The sequence below is a fragment of the Cryptomeria japonica genome, chromosome 5 (assembly GCF_030272615.1).
Source record: "Cryptomeria japonica chromosome 5, Sugi_1.0, whole genome shotgun sequence".
Lineage (NCBI taxonomy): Eukaryota > Viridiplantae > Streptophyta > Pinopsida > Cupressales > Cupressaceae > Cryptomeria > Cryptomeria japonica.
Genome location: NC_081409.1, coordinates 545,210,066 through 545,224,822, shown reverse-complemented (window position 1 = coordinate 545,224,822; position 14,757 = coordinate 545,210,066). Strand labels below are relative to the sequence as shown.

Genomic DNA, 14,757 nt, shown 5'->3' with positions numbered 1-14,757 from the left:
AAGGCCGTCTTCTCTTGATCTTCTGGTGCTATTTTGATTTGATTGTAGCTTGAGAAACCATCCATAAGAGAGAACATTTCGTGTCCAGCTATCAAATCCACAATGATATCTATATTCGGTAAAGGAAAATCATCTTTAGGACACGTCTTATTGAGATCTCTGAAATCTGTGCATACCCTGATACTTTTGTCTGGCTTAGAAACAGAGACTATATTGGATACCCATTCTGGATATGCTACTGGTCTGATAAATCCTACGTCTAGCAATTTCTTCAATTTTGCTTTGACCAATATGGCTATATGAGGATGCATCTTTCTTAGCTTTTTCTTTACTGGTTTTACTCTGGGAGAAACATTCAAGTGATACATGATGAAAACCGGATCTAATCTTGGCAGATCTGCGTATGACCATGCGAAATTGACTTGTCTTTCTTTGAAGAATGCCATATAGTCATGTTTCTCTTGTTCTAATAATGATGCTGTTGGATGAAGAATCTTTGGCTCATCTGGTGTTCCAATGTTGACTGCTTCAGTTGGTTTAATTAGTATTGAAGATCTTTCCTGGAAATACTCAGGCAAGGTGTCAAATCTCCCATCCTCTAGTGCCTCAAGGAGGTTTTCACCATCGGATACGTCCTTTCTTTTTACTTTTTCTTGATCTAATGTTGCCATTAACTGGTTTTCAGCATTAGACCTGATATTTGTTTTTTTCTTTTCACTTTTGCGACTGAGAGATTTGGCACCCCCTTGAGTAGAAGATGCTTGACCGAATTCATTGGTGGAAGTTGTTGTAGGTTCAATTGCTTTAAGGTATAAGGCAATGGCATGATCATCAGGGAAGGTTTCTATCTCAGTGGGTCCTTCATTGTCCCAATCAATAAGCTCAGGATACACTAATGGCAAGGGGTTGTCGCATTGTTGCGTGTCAAGAGCATTAAGGGTCATGATAGAGATGTCTAAGTCTTCAATGACTATTTCTAAGTCTAAGATGTTATTTTCCTCAGAATGACCTTCAACAAGTAGTTCCTGATCGTCGTCACTGGAGTCATCATCGATATATTGTAGTTCCCATTTGAGTGTTCTATACTCCGATGTTTGCGCTACATACGAGTGGACTATATCGACGTCTACATCTTTTGTATAACATGACTCTTCAGAGGAATGTTCAAATTGGTAAGAGTGCCATTCGCACTCATTGGAACCTGTTTCACTAGAAGCTTGTAATCTGAAAATTTGCTCATAAAGATTATTAGTAGCTTCTTCTTGCTTTTTAGCAAGTTCCTTAGCTTCTTCCTGCTGCCTGCAAGCCATTTTTTCTTGTTGTTTGTGGATAGCTTCCTCTTGCTGTTTATGTGCAACTTCTTCTCTTTGAATGGCCCGTTCTTGTTGTTGTTGTTCATATTCTTCTTCTTGTTGACTGTGAGATGATGCTTCTTGTTGTGGATCTATAGTATTCTGCCTATAACCTAATCCTGATTTATCCTTAGGAAGTTGTGAAGGAGGTTGTATTCGTTTTGAAATACCTTCTTTTCTTTTGCCTACAGGACCACTGCCACCGTATCCCATCTTTCTCATGATATCATATCCTTTTCCATATTGCTCTACTGGGATACTGACATTATTGACTTCTGGTTGGGATTCTGGCTCATCTTTGTATAACCATTGCAAAATATCGTTGTGATCGGTCTCTTCAGCTAAGGTACCATCTTTGACAAATGATCCATCTAGGATTTTACTTGATTCTGAGACAGAGAGATTGGTAGGTCTGGTAGTGAATATTCCCCTGGGCCTTTGTCTTTCAATTGCATCTTTTTCTCAAAGCTTGATAAGATTGAAGCAAACGCTTTTTCCTTAGGTGGTGTAGTAGCAGAGGATGCTTCTCTATTATGTGGAACAATGATCTCTTGAACTGGCTTCAGGTTACTGCAATATTGAAATGGGTTTGAATTTGCTGGAATGGTGATCTCTTGTTCATCATACGGAAATTTGAGGCACTGGTGTAAGTTGAAGGGATAGCTTGCATATCATGGATCCAGGGTCTGCCTAGAAGTATCTTATAAGACAAATTAATGTCCAACACTTGACACAATGCAGTGATGAAAAACTCTGCGAGTATATGGAAAACCCGCGAGTACTCGCGAGCCCTAGTTGGCCGCGAGTCACTCATGGATATACTCGCAGACGGGTTTTATTAAAAATCGCGGCGAGTTTATCTTGCAAAAATCGCTGATAATCGCCAAAACGCGGGCAAAAAAACGGTGTGAAAATAAATACGAAAGTGTTAAAGTCGAAAAAAACCTAAAAGGGGTCAATTTTATTTCATTTCAAGCCGTGACGAGAGGAAAAAAACACGACGCGATTGCAGGCATGACGCATGAAAAAAACGTGCGACTAGGGCAAGATTGCAGATGAAAATCCAAGGGACGAGGGCTATATTGCAGGCATGATTGCAGGTTATATATCGATTTCATATACGTATTAATATACTGGCCCACTGGGTAATACGTTTCGGTTTGAAGGATTATATATGACATTTTTTTGTAATACGTTTTAAGGATTATATATGACATTGTTTTTGTCATATATAATACGTATATAATACCCACAGTAACATATGCATATAATACCCTATTAATAAATGTCCTATATATGTTACTGTGGGTATTATAATACGTATACAAATAAAATATATAAAATGTCCTATATTAGAACGTATTAATAAATGTCGTACTCCTAATAAATGTCCTATATATGTTACTGTGGGTATTATATACATATTAAAAGTTAAAACGTATTAATAAATATCCTAATACATGTGAATTAGAGTATATAAATAAAATATATAAATGTCCTATTAATAAAATATATAAATGTCCTATATATGTTTTAATATGTATATTGTCATATACAATACTCTAATTCACATGTTGCACTTGTTTTTTGGTTTATGCTATGTATTTAACTCAAACTTTGATTTATATACCATGGAAATCAATATATGTTATACAAATTTGGTGTAAATGTGTGTTTTTGAATAATATTTAAAAAAAATTGTATTTTCAAAATGTTCGATAAAGTTGCCGAGTATTGCCGAGTTTTTCCCCGAGTTTTGGCGAGTCCCGAGTTTTTTAAAAATTTTGGGCTTGCCGAGTCATTGCCGAGTCCGAGTTTTTCAACCTTGACACAATGTATCGTTTTGCGCATGCCCAACTCTGATTGGCAACACTACAACCCCTTTGGAGGAACGCTCTTCTTCATCATAGGCTTTGATTGTTATCTTTTTGCGAGGATCAACTGCATCTTCAGAATAGCCTAATGCACGGACAAGACTTAATGAACAAATATTCAGGCCATCTCCATCTATTAGGACACGTTTTACACGGGTTTTGTGAATTAATACTTCGATATGCAAAGGAGCATTATGCGGATGTTGCAAGGACATGTCATCATCTTCTGTAAAGGATAAGCAATGAGGTGCTATAAGATGTCCCACCATGGTTTGAAATTGATCAATACCCAAGTCTTTGGGAACCGTGGTATCTAATAGAGCCTTTTCTAGGATCTCTTTATGCGTGGGTGATATTTTTAGAAGTTCCAATATTGAGATTTGTGGAGGGGTCTTCTGTAATTGATCCACTATGTTGTATTGCCTAGAAGTAGAGGGTGTGTTGGTTGTGGGTCCCGGTAAAGTGACCTTAGCTTTACTGCGCGTAATAGCGTGTGCAGGTTTTGGTTGGGATCTTTCTTTGACTACAATGACATTGACCACATTATCATAAGTGTGAGCATAATTCACTTTTTCCTTGCCCTTGCTATCTCTAGTTGCCGATGTCTCACCCTTCTCATAGTTCGGTAGTGGAGTTTTAAATGCTGTATGTGATTCATTTGTTGTGTGCCCATCTACCATTATTACCTCGTTATCTATCAAATCTTGAATGACATGCTTTAATCGTTGACAATCGTTAGTATGATGTCCTTTACGCCGATGATATTTGCAAAAATGATTGCCATTCCACCAAGCAGGTTTCACCTTTGGTTCAAAATCCCTCACTTCTGGTAATGTAATTAATTTGTTTGCAAGAAGTGTTTTTAATGCTGATTCAAGTGGTTCACCAATAGGTGTAAATTTCTTGCGAAAGTTGGTGAAGGGTAACCTTGGTTTATTATTATCTTGATTGGTTGTCGAGGTATGACTTGACAGGTTGAGTATGGGCTGCTTGGGTTTCACGTTATTAGCATCCACTATCCCATCATTCACAATGTTTCTATTTCTATTCCAGAATTTGATTTAATCAGCGTTATTATGAGTATTGTTGGAAGAATTATTCCCTTCTCTATGAAGCTTTAATACTCCTTTCTTGACCAAGGCTTCTTCGATTTTGATTCCATTCTCAACCATTTTATTAAAGCTTGGAGGACATTGCATTTTAAGTGCATAACTCATTTCGTCGTTCAAGTTATCGATAAAAATTTCCATCTTTTCACTATCAAGAATAGGACGAGAATATCGTGTAAAAAAACTTCTCCACCTTTGTAAGAATGTCATAAAAGGTTCCCCATTATTTTACTTTGTATTACATAGGTCAAGCATAGTAATCTCATGTTGAATGTTATATGAATATTGGGAAACAAATTTTTCTACCAATTCTGAAAATGTTCTTATACCAGGCGGTAACTTGGAAAATCACTCCATTGCTTGGCCACTTAAACTCTTGGGGAATAGTCTTATCAAATAGGTGTCCTTGTGTGCTAACTCCATACTCATTGTGCAAAATTCCCTAACGTGATCTCGAGGGCCAGTCTTACCATTGTATTTGTCATACTTAGGGTTTTCACAATTAGGAGGAAATGGTATCATATTTAGATTTCTGTCAAATGGATAAGGACATATCTCTTGTAGCGGATATCTTCTCGGGTTCCCCCTTGCAAGTCTTGCACTTGTGTTTGGAGTGCTTGAATTTGTTGAGTAAGAGCTAAAAGGGGATTATCAACATTATTCCTTCCTTCACCATCTTGGTTATTTTGAATTCTTTCATTGCGATAGTTATTTTGAATTCGTTCGTTATGAGTCTCACTTTGAGTTTGTTCATTGCGAGTATCACTTTGAGTTCGTTCATTGCAAGTATCACTCTCAGTTCGTTCATTGCGAGTGTCACTCTCAGTTCGTTCATTGCAAGTATCACTTGTCTCCCCAATTCGTTTTATATTGGTGATATCAAAATTACTTGGTAGCTTGGCCCCTCGACGCGCTAACATGAGAAAATATCTTTCTTTATCTGCTTCAATAATTCTTTCCAAGAATCTACTGAAGTTTGGATCTTGTTGTGCTCCTCTGATTGTTTCTTCGGTTATTTTATAATCGTCATCATTGTTGTGAGTAGTAGTGGATCCAAATTGATGATAGAAAGGATTCTCTTCGTCCATTGTAAATGTTTGCACTTGTTTCTGTTGTTTAAGTCTCCTCTGATTTTTGGTCAAAATTGGCATACAAGTGATCTTATTGTTTCAAAAAGTTTTACTCTTCCAAAAATGTTGTTCAATAAGTGATCAATTCTCGAGGTAAATAAGACAAATTAATTCGACCACCTTGATTTAGACTTTGTGATAACGCAGATCTTTGTTGCATAGCACGTGTTGTCAAAGGTTCTTCATCAAATTCATTCCCTCTACCACACAAATAATTTCGATACCGATGTAGAAATATGCGATGTTTCAACAAGATTTTGCAATTTATGTAGAGAAATTTTCTCCTTTTCAAGATTGCCTTGCGACTAAGTTTCTTCTTTTTCAATCGATATGGAATGGCCATCAAGCATCTGAAAATTTACAAGTTTTTGATCTTGGTTTTGAGTGCAAAGTTTTGTTATGATATGACCAAGTCAAATAGGAAAGATGTATCCTATTTAGGGAACTAGGTCAATCTGATCTAGCGTTGTAGTTTTGTGATGAAGGATGATAGATCCTGATAAGAAACTATGTCTGAAAGATCAGATTATCAAAGATATTCGATTATGCACTTGAGAGATTTGGATCTTAAACTTGTTTGAGATGAATACTTGTGAGACCTAGTGTGTTTAGTCTTAAATTTGACTCAACCAAAGGCAATTCTTGGAGTGTTTGCCCGATAGATGTTCTAAAATATGATGCTATGTTATCAACCGAAAGAGCTGCTTCTCAGACCTAAAGAGCTATTTCTCAAACCGGAAGAGCTACTCTGTTGATCGAAAGAGCTATTTTTCAAACCAATACAGCTATTCTGCTGACCAAGAGAGCTGTTTTTCAAACCAATAGAGCTATTGTTTTAACCAAGAACGCTACTTCTCAAACCAGGAGAGCCATTTCTCAGACCAAAAGAGCTACTGTTTTTACCAGAAACGCTACTTCTCAAACCAGGAGAGCTGTTTCTTAGACTGAAAGAGCTAATGTTTTTACCAGAAACGCTACTTCTCAGACCAAAAGAGCTACTGTTTATACTAGAAGCGCTAATGTTTACCTTGAAAGAGCTGGCTCCTGAAAATGTTTCTAAGACTGACAAAACTACCTCCTAAACTAAGAGAGCTATTGTTCTGACCATAAACCCTGTTTCTCAAACAAGAAGAGCTATTTCACAGACTAGGCGAACTATTTCTCAGACCAGGAGAGCTGTTTCTCAGATCGATAGTGCTACTTCCTAGACTGTAAATGTTGTTTCTTAGACAGATGGTGCTGTTTCCTAGAGTGAGAACGCTAATATTTTGACCAAGAACGTTGTTGCATAGACTAAAAGAGCTATTCTGCAAATTAGGAACTCTAAAGATTGAAACAGTGACATTCAGACTTAGAAACTGGTTGTTTTGACTAAGAGATTTAATGTGTATACTCAAACAAATAATGTTTAGTGCTAATCAGTATGAAGAGTTAATGTTGACACATGAGAAAGCTGATATTCACCCCAAGAGAGCTAAAGTTCAGACCGAAAGAGCTAATGTTTGGACCAAAGGAGTAAAATTTGAACCAAAACTCCACTGTTTGGACCAAGAACTCTAATGTTTGGACCAAAAGCTCTACCCTTCGGATTGAGAACTCTATTGTTTAAACCGAGAACTCTAATGTTTGAACTAGAAACGCTATTGTTTAGATCGAGAAGTCTAATTTTTGAACCAGAAAAGCTATTGTTTAGACCGAGAACTCTACTCTGTGAACCAAGAACTCTACTCTGTGAACCGAGAGCGCTACTCTTTGAACTAAGAGAGCTAATGTTTGAACTAAGAGAGCTAATTTGTTGTGAACTATGTTATTTTGACAGTTTGATGTTTGAGTTTGAATTTTTCTTGTTTAATCAATGGATGATATGTGTCTGATTTATTGTCTGAAAACACAAAAGATAGAATTTCAAACAGTTGTCTTGTTTGCCCCTAGGATCTAAACATCAAGTGTATGTTCCAATGGCTCACAAAAAGCCCAAATTTCCATGGATTTTGCACAAAGAAGACACTTCAAGCAGATTTATCCTAAGGAATCGGTGACAATGCGATAACTTAGCCCACAACCAGGAATCTCTGTGATGCAAGTGTAAACGCCCTAAATGGGGATGTCCACTTTTGCTGTTGTCGAGAGGTGGCAGATAGGGGCCTCCAGGATTGGATGGATGACCCAATCACTCTCTCCTCAGAAGGCTACAAGTAGCCTATGCAAAGGCGAGGATTTTTGCCTCTCCTCCAAGGAGCCAAATGGTGAGTGTCTCGGGGGGAAAACTTTCTATCCCCTTGCATTGAAATTACTGCACCAAGGCTAAAAAGGGTGGCTTCTAATTAACAAGGAACTAGTAAGGGCATCCGTTCGGCGCGTCGGGGTATAAACTCAATTAAGAGTTCTCCCAGCCTTGAGAACCAAGGTTTTATATACCCGAAGGTATGGAAGAGAGCTATTCTCAACACTACCGTTTATTTCGATTTTCATCAAAATCACATTTATTTTATAGTGGGTTAGATGAACTTGGCTTTAGCCGTTCCCACTTGGGTCGTTCCCCTCTCACCCGACCTTTATGGGCTACTCGAGAGGGCGGGCCCACTAAGGATTATTGCACTTCTGAAAAGAAAGTGATTAGTCTGGCTTTTTGATCACCTCATGAAGGTGAGAGCATACTCACCTATCATCAAAGACACACAAGACATTGTGTTTATTTTCCTTCCTAATTAGTCTAGGTGCCTATATTAATGAAAACAAGTAATACAATATCCCATAGCTGCACCAAAATGTTAGTAGTTTGGAATTTTGTCTTTGGCGGCGAAGGTTTTTTTTAACTCCGGTCTTTGGCGGCGGAAAATAGAAAACAACAAGTCAGATTCTGCAGAATAACAGTCTAAAAACATAACATAAAAGTGCAGAACAAAACATCAAACTGCTAAATTAACTACCTAAAACGCTGTTCTGGAAACCCAGAGAGCTGTTTTGTCAACCAGAAACACTACCCTGTTAACCAGAAACGCCACTTTAATGCCCAAGAATGCTACTTAACTGCCCATAAACACTATTTTAGGACCCAAAAATGCTATTTCAGGACCCATAAACGCTATTTTAATGACTGAAAATGCTATTTTAATGACTGAAAACGCTAAAACAAAAACCAAGAGCGCTATAACAGAAACCAAGAACACTAAAACAGAAACCAGAAGAGCTAACTTAGCTACTAGAAGAGCTAAAACAGGGAAAAGTCAGAGTTAAGAGACAAATCCTATGAGAAACGCCCGTTTAGTTGACGAAAATGCTGAAACGGTGACATAACGCCAATCTACATTCCAGGAAAGCTAATTTGTGTGTCAAAAACACTATTTTGCAAATTCGTGAGAACCTGTCAAGAAAAATTCCTGCAAGCAAGTTTTGTTAAAAACTTTGGGGCTAGGCCCCACGGTGGGCGCCAAAATTTGTGTGCAAAATTATTGTGATTAATCTATTAAAAGCATTTAAATCACACATACTCAATGAAACATTAAATTGAGGAAAATGAAAAGAAACAATTAAAACACTCCCCAATGCTGTCTCATTGCTCCCTAGTCTTGAGGACTTTGCCGGTTCATTTGGTGGCTCTCAAATGCATGATCTTTGACAAAGTGACAACCTAAGAAACGAGAATTGATATGCAAGCTAAGATGCAAAAGCTAATCTATTTCCATACAAATCTACATTATGATGATTAAGCTATCATGAAAGCCATTAAATGATGCTAATGCTACTCTAATGCTATGATTGTTGAAAATGCTGATATAATGTTGACAAAATGTTGATAATGATGCTAAGGTTCTTCTCATAGCCAAAAGAGGGGGTATTTATAGGATTTTCATGACCAGAGGTGAGGTGGCCAGAATCAACAGTGCAGATTCAGTCTGGATAAATCGACGGTCGAAATTGAAGAATTTGGAAGGAGGTTGAGGAGATGGACACTTGTCATTCCTAAGGAGACAAGTGGCAAAGAATCTCCAACCATATGCCAACAAAGGGGCAAGTGGCATGGAGATGAGAGACATGTGGCATAAGTGCCATGTGTCTCCAAGAGAGGGTGGACACTCCAAAAATGGTTAGGATAAGAGGTTGGAGAGGATAGGATTAGTTAACCTGTGGTTAGGCTAGGGGTTGGTTAGAGGAAGGTTAGGTTAGGGAGTGGTTAGGAGTTAGGACACGTGCTTTAAATTTGAATTTAAAATTCAAATTTAATGGGGAGGGAATAATTAAATAAACACATTAACTAAATTCATTTTTATAATTAGGAAACAAAAGAAATTGATTTTGGTGGAATGAATTAAGAAAATGAACTATATAAACAAATTATTTAATTCATTTATATAGTAGAAGAATAAAGGTCGTTAATTAAATATTTTCGTATTTAATTAATTCGATTCTCCAGACTGTTTTTTAGTGTATACACACAATAGTTGACAACAGGTTCACTCATTGGAAGTTGAACTACTAGAACTTCCCATTGCTAGTAACTATAGACCCAAGAGTAAGAGACGGAGATAACATATAGAAAGTGTTTGGGTTTGATCTAATGAATTGGGTCATTATATAAGTAATACATGTTTACATTGCATACTTATGTCCATTGCAGTTGTGACTGATATCTTTTTCTCATTGTTAGTAAGCAAATGTTCCTGCTGGCAGGACCCTTTTGCAGCTAATAGCAATAATAAATCACTCTCCAAACTTATTCTGTATTGATGGAAGGACAAATACTTGCTTTATTTGCATTAAAGAAAACAATGTTGAATTTGATTCACATTAAAATGGAAATCAGTGATTTGAGAATAAACTTAACATGAAAGTTGAGAATTAGAATTGTGGAATGTTTCTTTCATGGATTTCTGCTGCACCACACTGCTAAAGCCTCTGGAGCTTTGATTTCTACCCTCAAGCAGACATAAAATACAGCGTGATTATCTTGTTCATGGTTCTACCGTGAGACTTTGTATCCAGTTAGCATTTTAATTGTCTATTTTGCAACGATGTTTGTGTCATTTGTGGAGAACAACTTTAAGGAACATTTTCCAAAATGAAGAATTAAGAATAAATGTCAATAACTTTGAAAAAACATTTTACGCTTATAGTTTCTTACAAAAGGTCAAAACTGCAGGGGCAGTTTTCATGAGGACTGTTACAAATTAAATAACCTTTATGTAAATGACATAGTTAGGTTTTAAATGATGGCTTTCCCAGTATGTAGTTGTTGATTTTGCCCTGAAACATTTTATACAAGGAATGTCTTCAATGATATGCTAATCTAATATAACTGGGCCATCTTTTATTAGTCCTTCGACAACTGGTAAGAATTATGAGCTATACTGACATTTTAAAATTGTTTTGGCTATATCAGTCAGGAGATGACTCTGAAGATGAAAAGTCAAATGAGGAATGTCAGCCTGCAATGAAGATGGATATAGATACAGGTCCACAGGATGCAACAACAGACAAACTGGAGAGCTCCACAGCAAAGAACCTCAGTGAAAAAGATATTGCAGATGGATGGTCTGTTGTTCCATCCAGACGCAAGAGAGGACAGAATAAGTCATGAAGATTTTGATACTGATGTGTAGCTAATTTTCTCTACTGAGTGGGGTGAGATGTTTGCACTCATGTCTAATTCACTAGCTGGAAAGTCTTTTGAGCAGATAGCTATTTTTCTGTTCACCTGTATTGGTCAGTTTTGAAATCTTGCAGAAAATTATCTATCAAGAGGCTAATTATTTACTTTTGTAGGGTTTGATAGCTTTCATGATTTATGCATTTTTTGCAAATTGCAGTTTATCACTTGTTCCTATATTCAAAGTTAATTTATTTATTTCATAAAAATAATAGATATTATACTCGAATTCAATTCTTGATGTTTTTGCTGAGCATGACAATTTCATCATTCATGGATCTGCTTTTTTCCCATATTAGCCTCTTAAATAATTTTTTATTAAATTTATAAGAACAATTGTTCCTGTAGTGGGATTGAGTTCTCAATGTTTATTCTCAGCATAACAATCTGCATCATTGTGGATATTGATAATATGTTCATCTAGTTTGAGTTGACTAGGACAGTTAAATTAGACATCTATTGTTTGATTCAACGAGGATTGCATGCATTTAGGCCAAAGAGGGGCAAAATACAAAAATATATTTCATTGCATACCATAAATTTTTTTCTAGAAGAAATGCTTACAATTCCTATTTTATAGGCAGCATAACAATCTAACTGCCATAACTATCTAAACTGAAAAATGTATTTCAAAAATGTTAACCCAAAAGATTAACATGTTAATATCCTCCTGATCTGAAGGGTTTATCATGAAACCAAGCAGTATTTTGAAGTGCTCAAACCTCTCTTGGCCAAGCACTTCAGTGAGAATATTTGTTGGCTGATCCATGTAGTCAACGTACAATGTCAATTAATATGTTTCAATAATATTGGTTATTTATGTATTAATTATTTGTTGGCTTCAGGTGGTTATAAACGTCGGTTGGTTGATAGTTTTGTTCCTCTTGGTAACCTTTGGGTCTTTTCAATAGTTTGTGTATTGTCCAAAGAAGCAGTATGATCTAGTTGGATTGACTTTGATCCTTGGCTGGTTATCTCTAGTCTTGTGCCAAAAAAGATATATTTTACTCCTGTATTTGGTATGCATTGTCATCTATATTATTGATTCATGTATTCATTTTATCAGATATTGCAGTAAACAATTTGAAGCTTATTTAAAAATCCTATTACTATGATAGGTGTCTTGAAATTTGTTTGAAAAACTCTATTACCTTGATAGGGTTTAAATTTTGATAACTATGCCTATTGTTTTGATAGGTCCGAAATTTGATGATAAACCTCTTGCTTTGGCAGGTCTCAAATATTGATAATGATCTTACTACTTTGATGGGTCTCAACTTTTAATAATGAGCTTTACTTTTGATAGGTCTCAAATTGGGACTTGTTTTGTCCACGTTACAATTTGAAAAAATGACCAAAACTTTGTGGCCAATATGAGTAGTCACCAACTATTAATATGAGGCAATGCTACATTATCACTCAAAACAAAACATTGAAGTGTAATAACCATACAAACACAAGGTGTCAACGATCTGTAAAGTTTCCACTTGAATCTGACATATACACAAGATTCCCTTTGGCAAATGAGAAAGGAAAATGTCAACAACATGATCTCCCTGATGAAGTGAGTGAACAAGAGGCAACATCTTTATCTGCACAGCCTCAAATAAGTGGAATACATTAGTAAGGACTGACATCATCATAATCATCATAAACTACATATCCTACACAATCACATTGCTTAGCAAAATCATTCTTCATGGAAAGTAGATTCACTTCCTCAATCTTTTCAACAATTGGTCGATTATTGAATGTACCAAATGACAACTGAAATATATCAACATTAATTGTAGTCAATGTAGTCTCAATAATATCTACATCATCATTAGAATAATTATGAGAAATAAAATCATCACCTTTATGAGTAGGCACATTTCCATCAGTAATAGATTCGACTCTCTTAAAGATTTGGTTAGAAAATCAACCTTGGATCTCCACCTTGAATGATCTATCCAACCAAAATTCATACACGACGTAGACTTTGAAGATGGATCTAGTAGATAACAATGTTTGGCAAAATGAGTATGCAAACCAGATGATGTACAAGGTTGTAGATCAAAGCAATTACTAGAAAGATGACCTTGACGTTAACAATGGGAACAAATTTGGACATTATTTGACTTATATATTGCTTTTGGTTGCTTAGATGTTTGAACTTCACCGGGATCATCAACAGATGTAGACTCAACATGACATTTATTCATATGCCCCCTTGATATACATTTTATGGCTTTAGAATATTCTGGGATATAAGAGGCAACAAAACCCTTGTAACCAAGAACACATTTCCCTTTATTTATTTTTTGAGATTTCCAATCTCGCAATGTGTTTGGGTGAAGTAGCAAATTTTGACTCAATAAGTTTGTGCTTTTGTGACTTTGGTTGGTGGCATTTTTGGACCACATGCTTAGACACAACATTTTGACTTTTTGATACAAAGGAAGACACGACACCTCTCTTCAAGGATATCGGTTTTACTTGCTTTGTTTAATTGGTAGTTTGTACATCTTGTTTAAAATCTTTCTGTTTTGTGTGTCCTAAATAATATTTAAACTTTTTAAGTTCTCTTCTTAATAACATGTATTGGTTACAAAATTTCAAGAATAGATACTTATATTGTCTCCAACATATGCTCATTTAGTGTGCTTACATGAATTTGTAGAGACACTATGCCATGAGTAATTGTGGACATAAAATAAACAAATTGACACACCTCATGACATTAGTTACACCTTATTTCTCGACCAAATTTAAACAATCACTATTATTTGCTAAATAACACCCACATGCATAACAAAAGTAACTTTGCAGTCAAATTCTTTGGTCCAGGCACAGTCTGTTGGAAGTGGATTCACTCTAGGGGGGGGGGGGGGGTTGTGTGGGGATGAATCAAAGATATAGATTTTTGATAAGATTAACAAGAGTACACAAAAGAACCTTGGCTTTAAATAAATTGAGAGATATATAATAGAAGTGAGAATAAGACAATTCTGTATGGTCTGCAATTTAAGGTCATTGACAACACATGTTAAAAAGCATTATAGCATTGTTCCATTGGATTGTGAACAATCTAGTTTGAGCTTTTGTACAAAACTAACTGATCAACTTTGCATGAATAAACACAACACCACATTGACTATGAACATAATAAAACAGACTCAGTATCAGAGCATCACATTTGCATGAATAGAATGAAGGACAAAAACATCACACAACACATGTTTCTTGAGTGGGAAAACCCTCATGGGGTATAAAAAAACCATTCGAACCTACCTTCTTTATTCCAAATCAATCATCAATTGATTACAGTGGTGGAGTTCAACTCAACACCTCAAACCAATCCTCTTAACAATTGCAAAGTTCGAGTTTGTACTCACCAATGATCTTACAATTGCATTTTGCTTGCAGTCGTAAAACCACAGTTGAATACAAAACAATTTAAGATTTTCAATAAAATCAATTTCAATATACATTGTATGAAACAATGTTACAATAAACTATCTTTAACTGCAACACACAGTTCTCTTTTATGAAAACCAGAGATGAATTCTCTTATTCAACTTTATACAAATTTGAGATATAATAATAACCCTCAATGATGCTCCGCTCTCTTTTTTTTCCATCATCCTTTCAATGATGAAAAAA

At 35.9% G+C, this 14,757-nt stretch overlaps 1 protein-coding gene across 3 annotated transcripts in view; it reads left to right on the top strand.

Moving 5' to 3' along the window:
* The window catches only part of LOC131034591 (uncharacterized), an 83,134-nt gene extending 71,914 nt beyond the window's left edge, over positions 1–11,220 (top strand). For all 3 annotated transcript variants that reach the window (XM_057966127.2, XM_057966128.2, XM_057966129.2), the window contains one exon: positions 10,846–11,220. In XM_057966127.2, coding sequence (XP_057822110.2) covers positions 10,846–11,043 — 198 coding nt within the window. In that variant the 3' untranslated portion in view covers positions 11,044–11,220. The remainder of the gene's footprint in view (positions 1–10,845) is intronic.
* Positions 11,221–14,757: the final 3,537 nt, after the last annotated feature.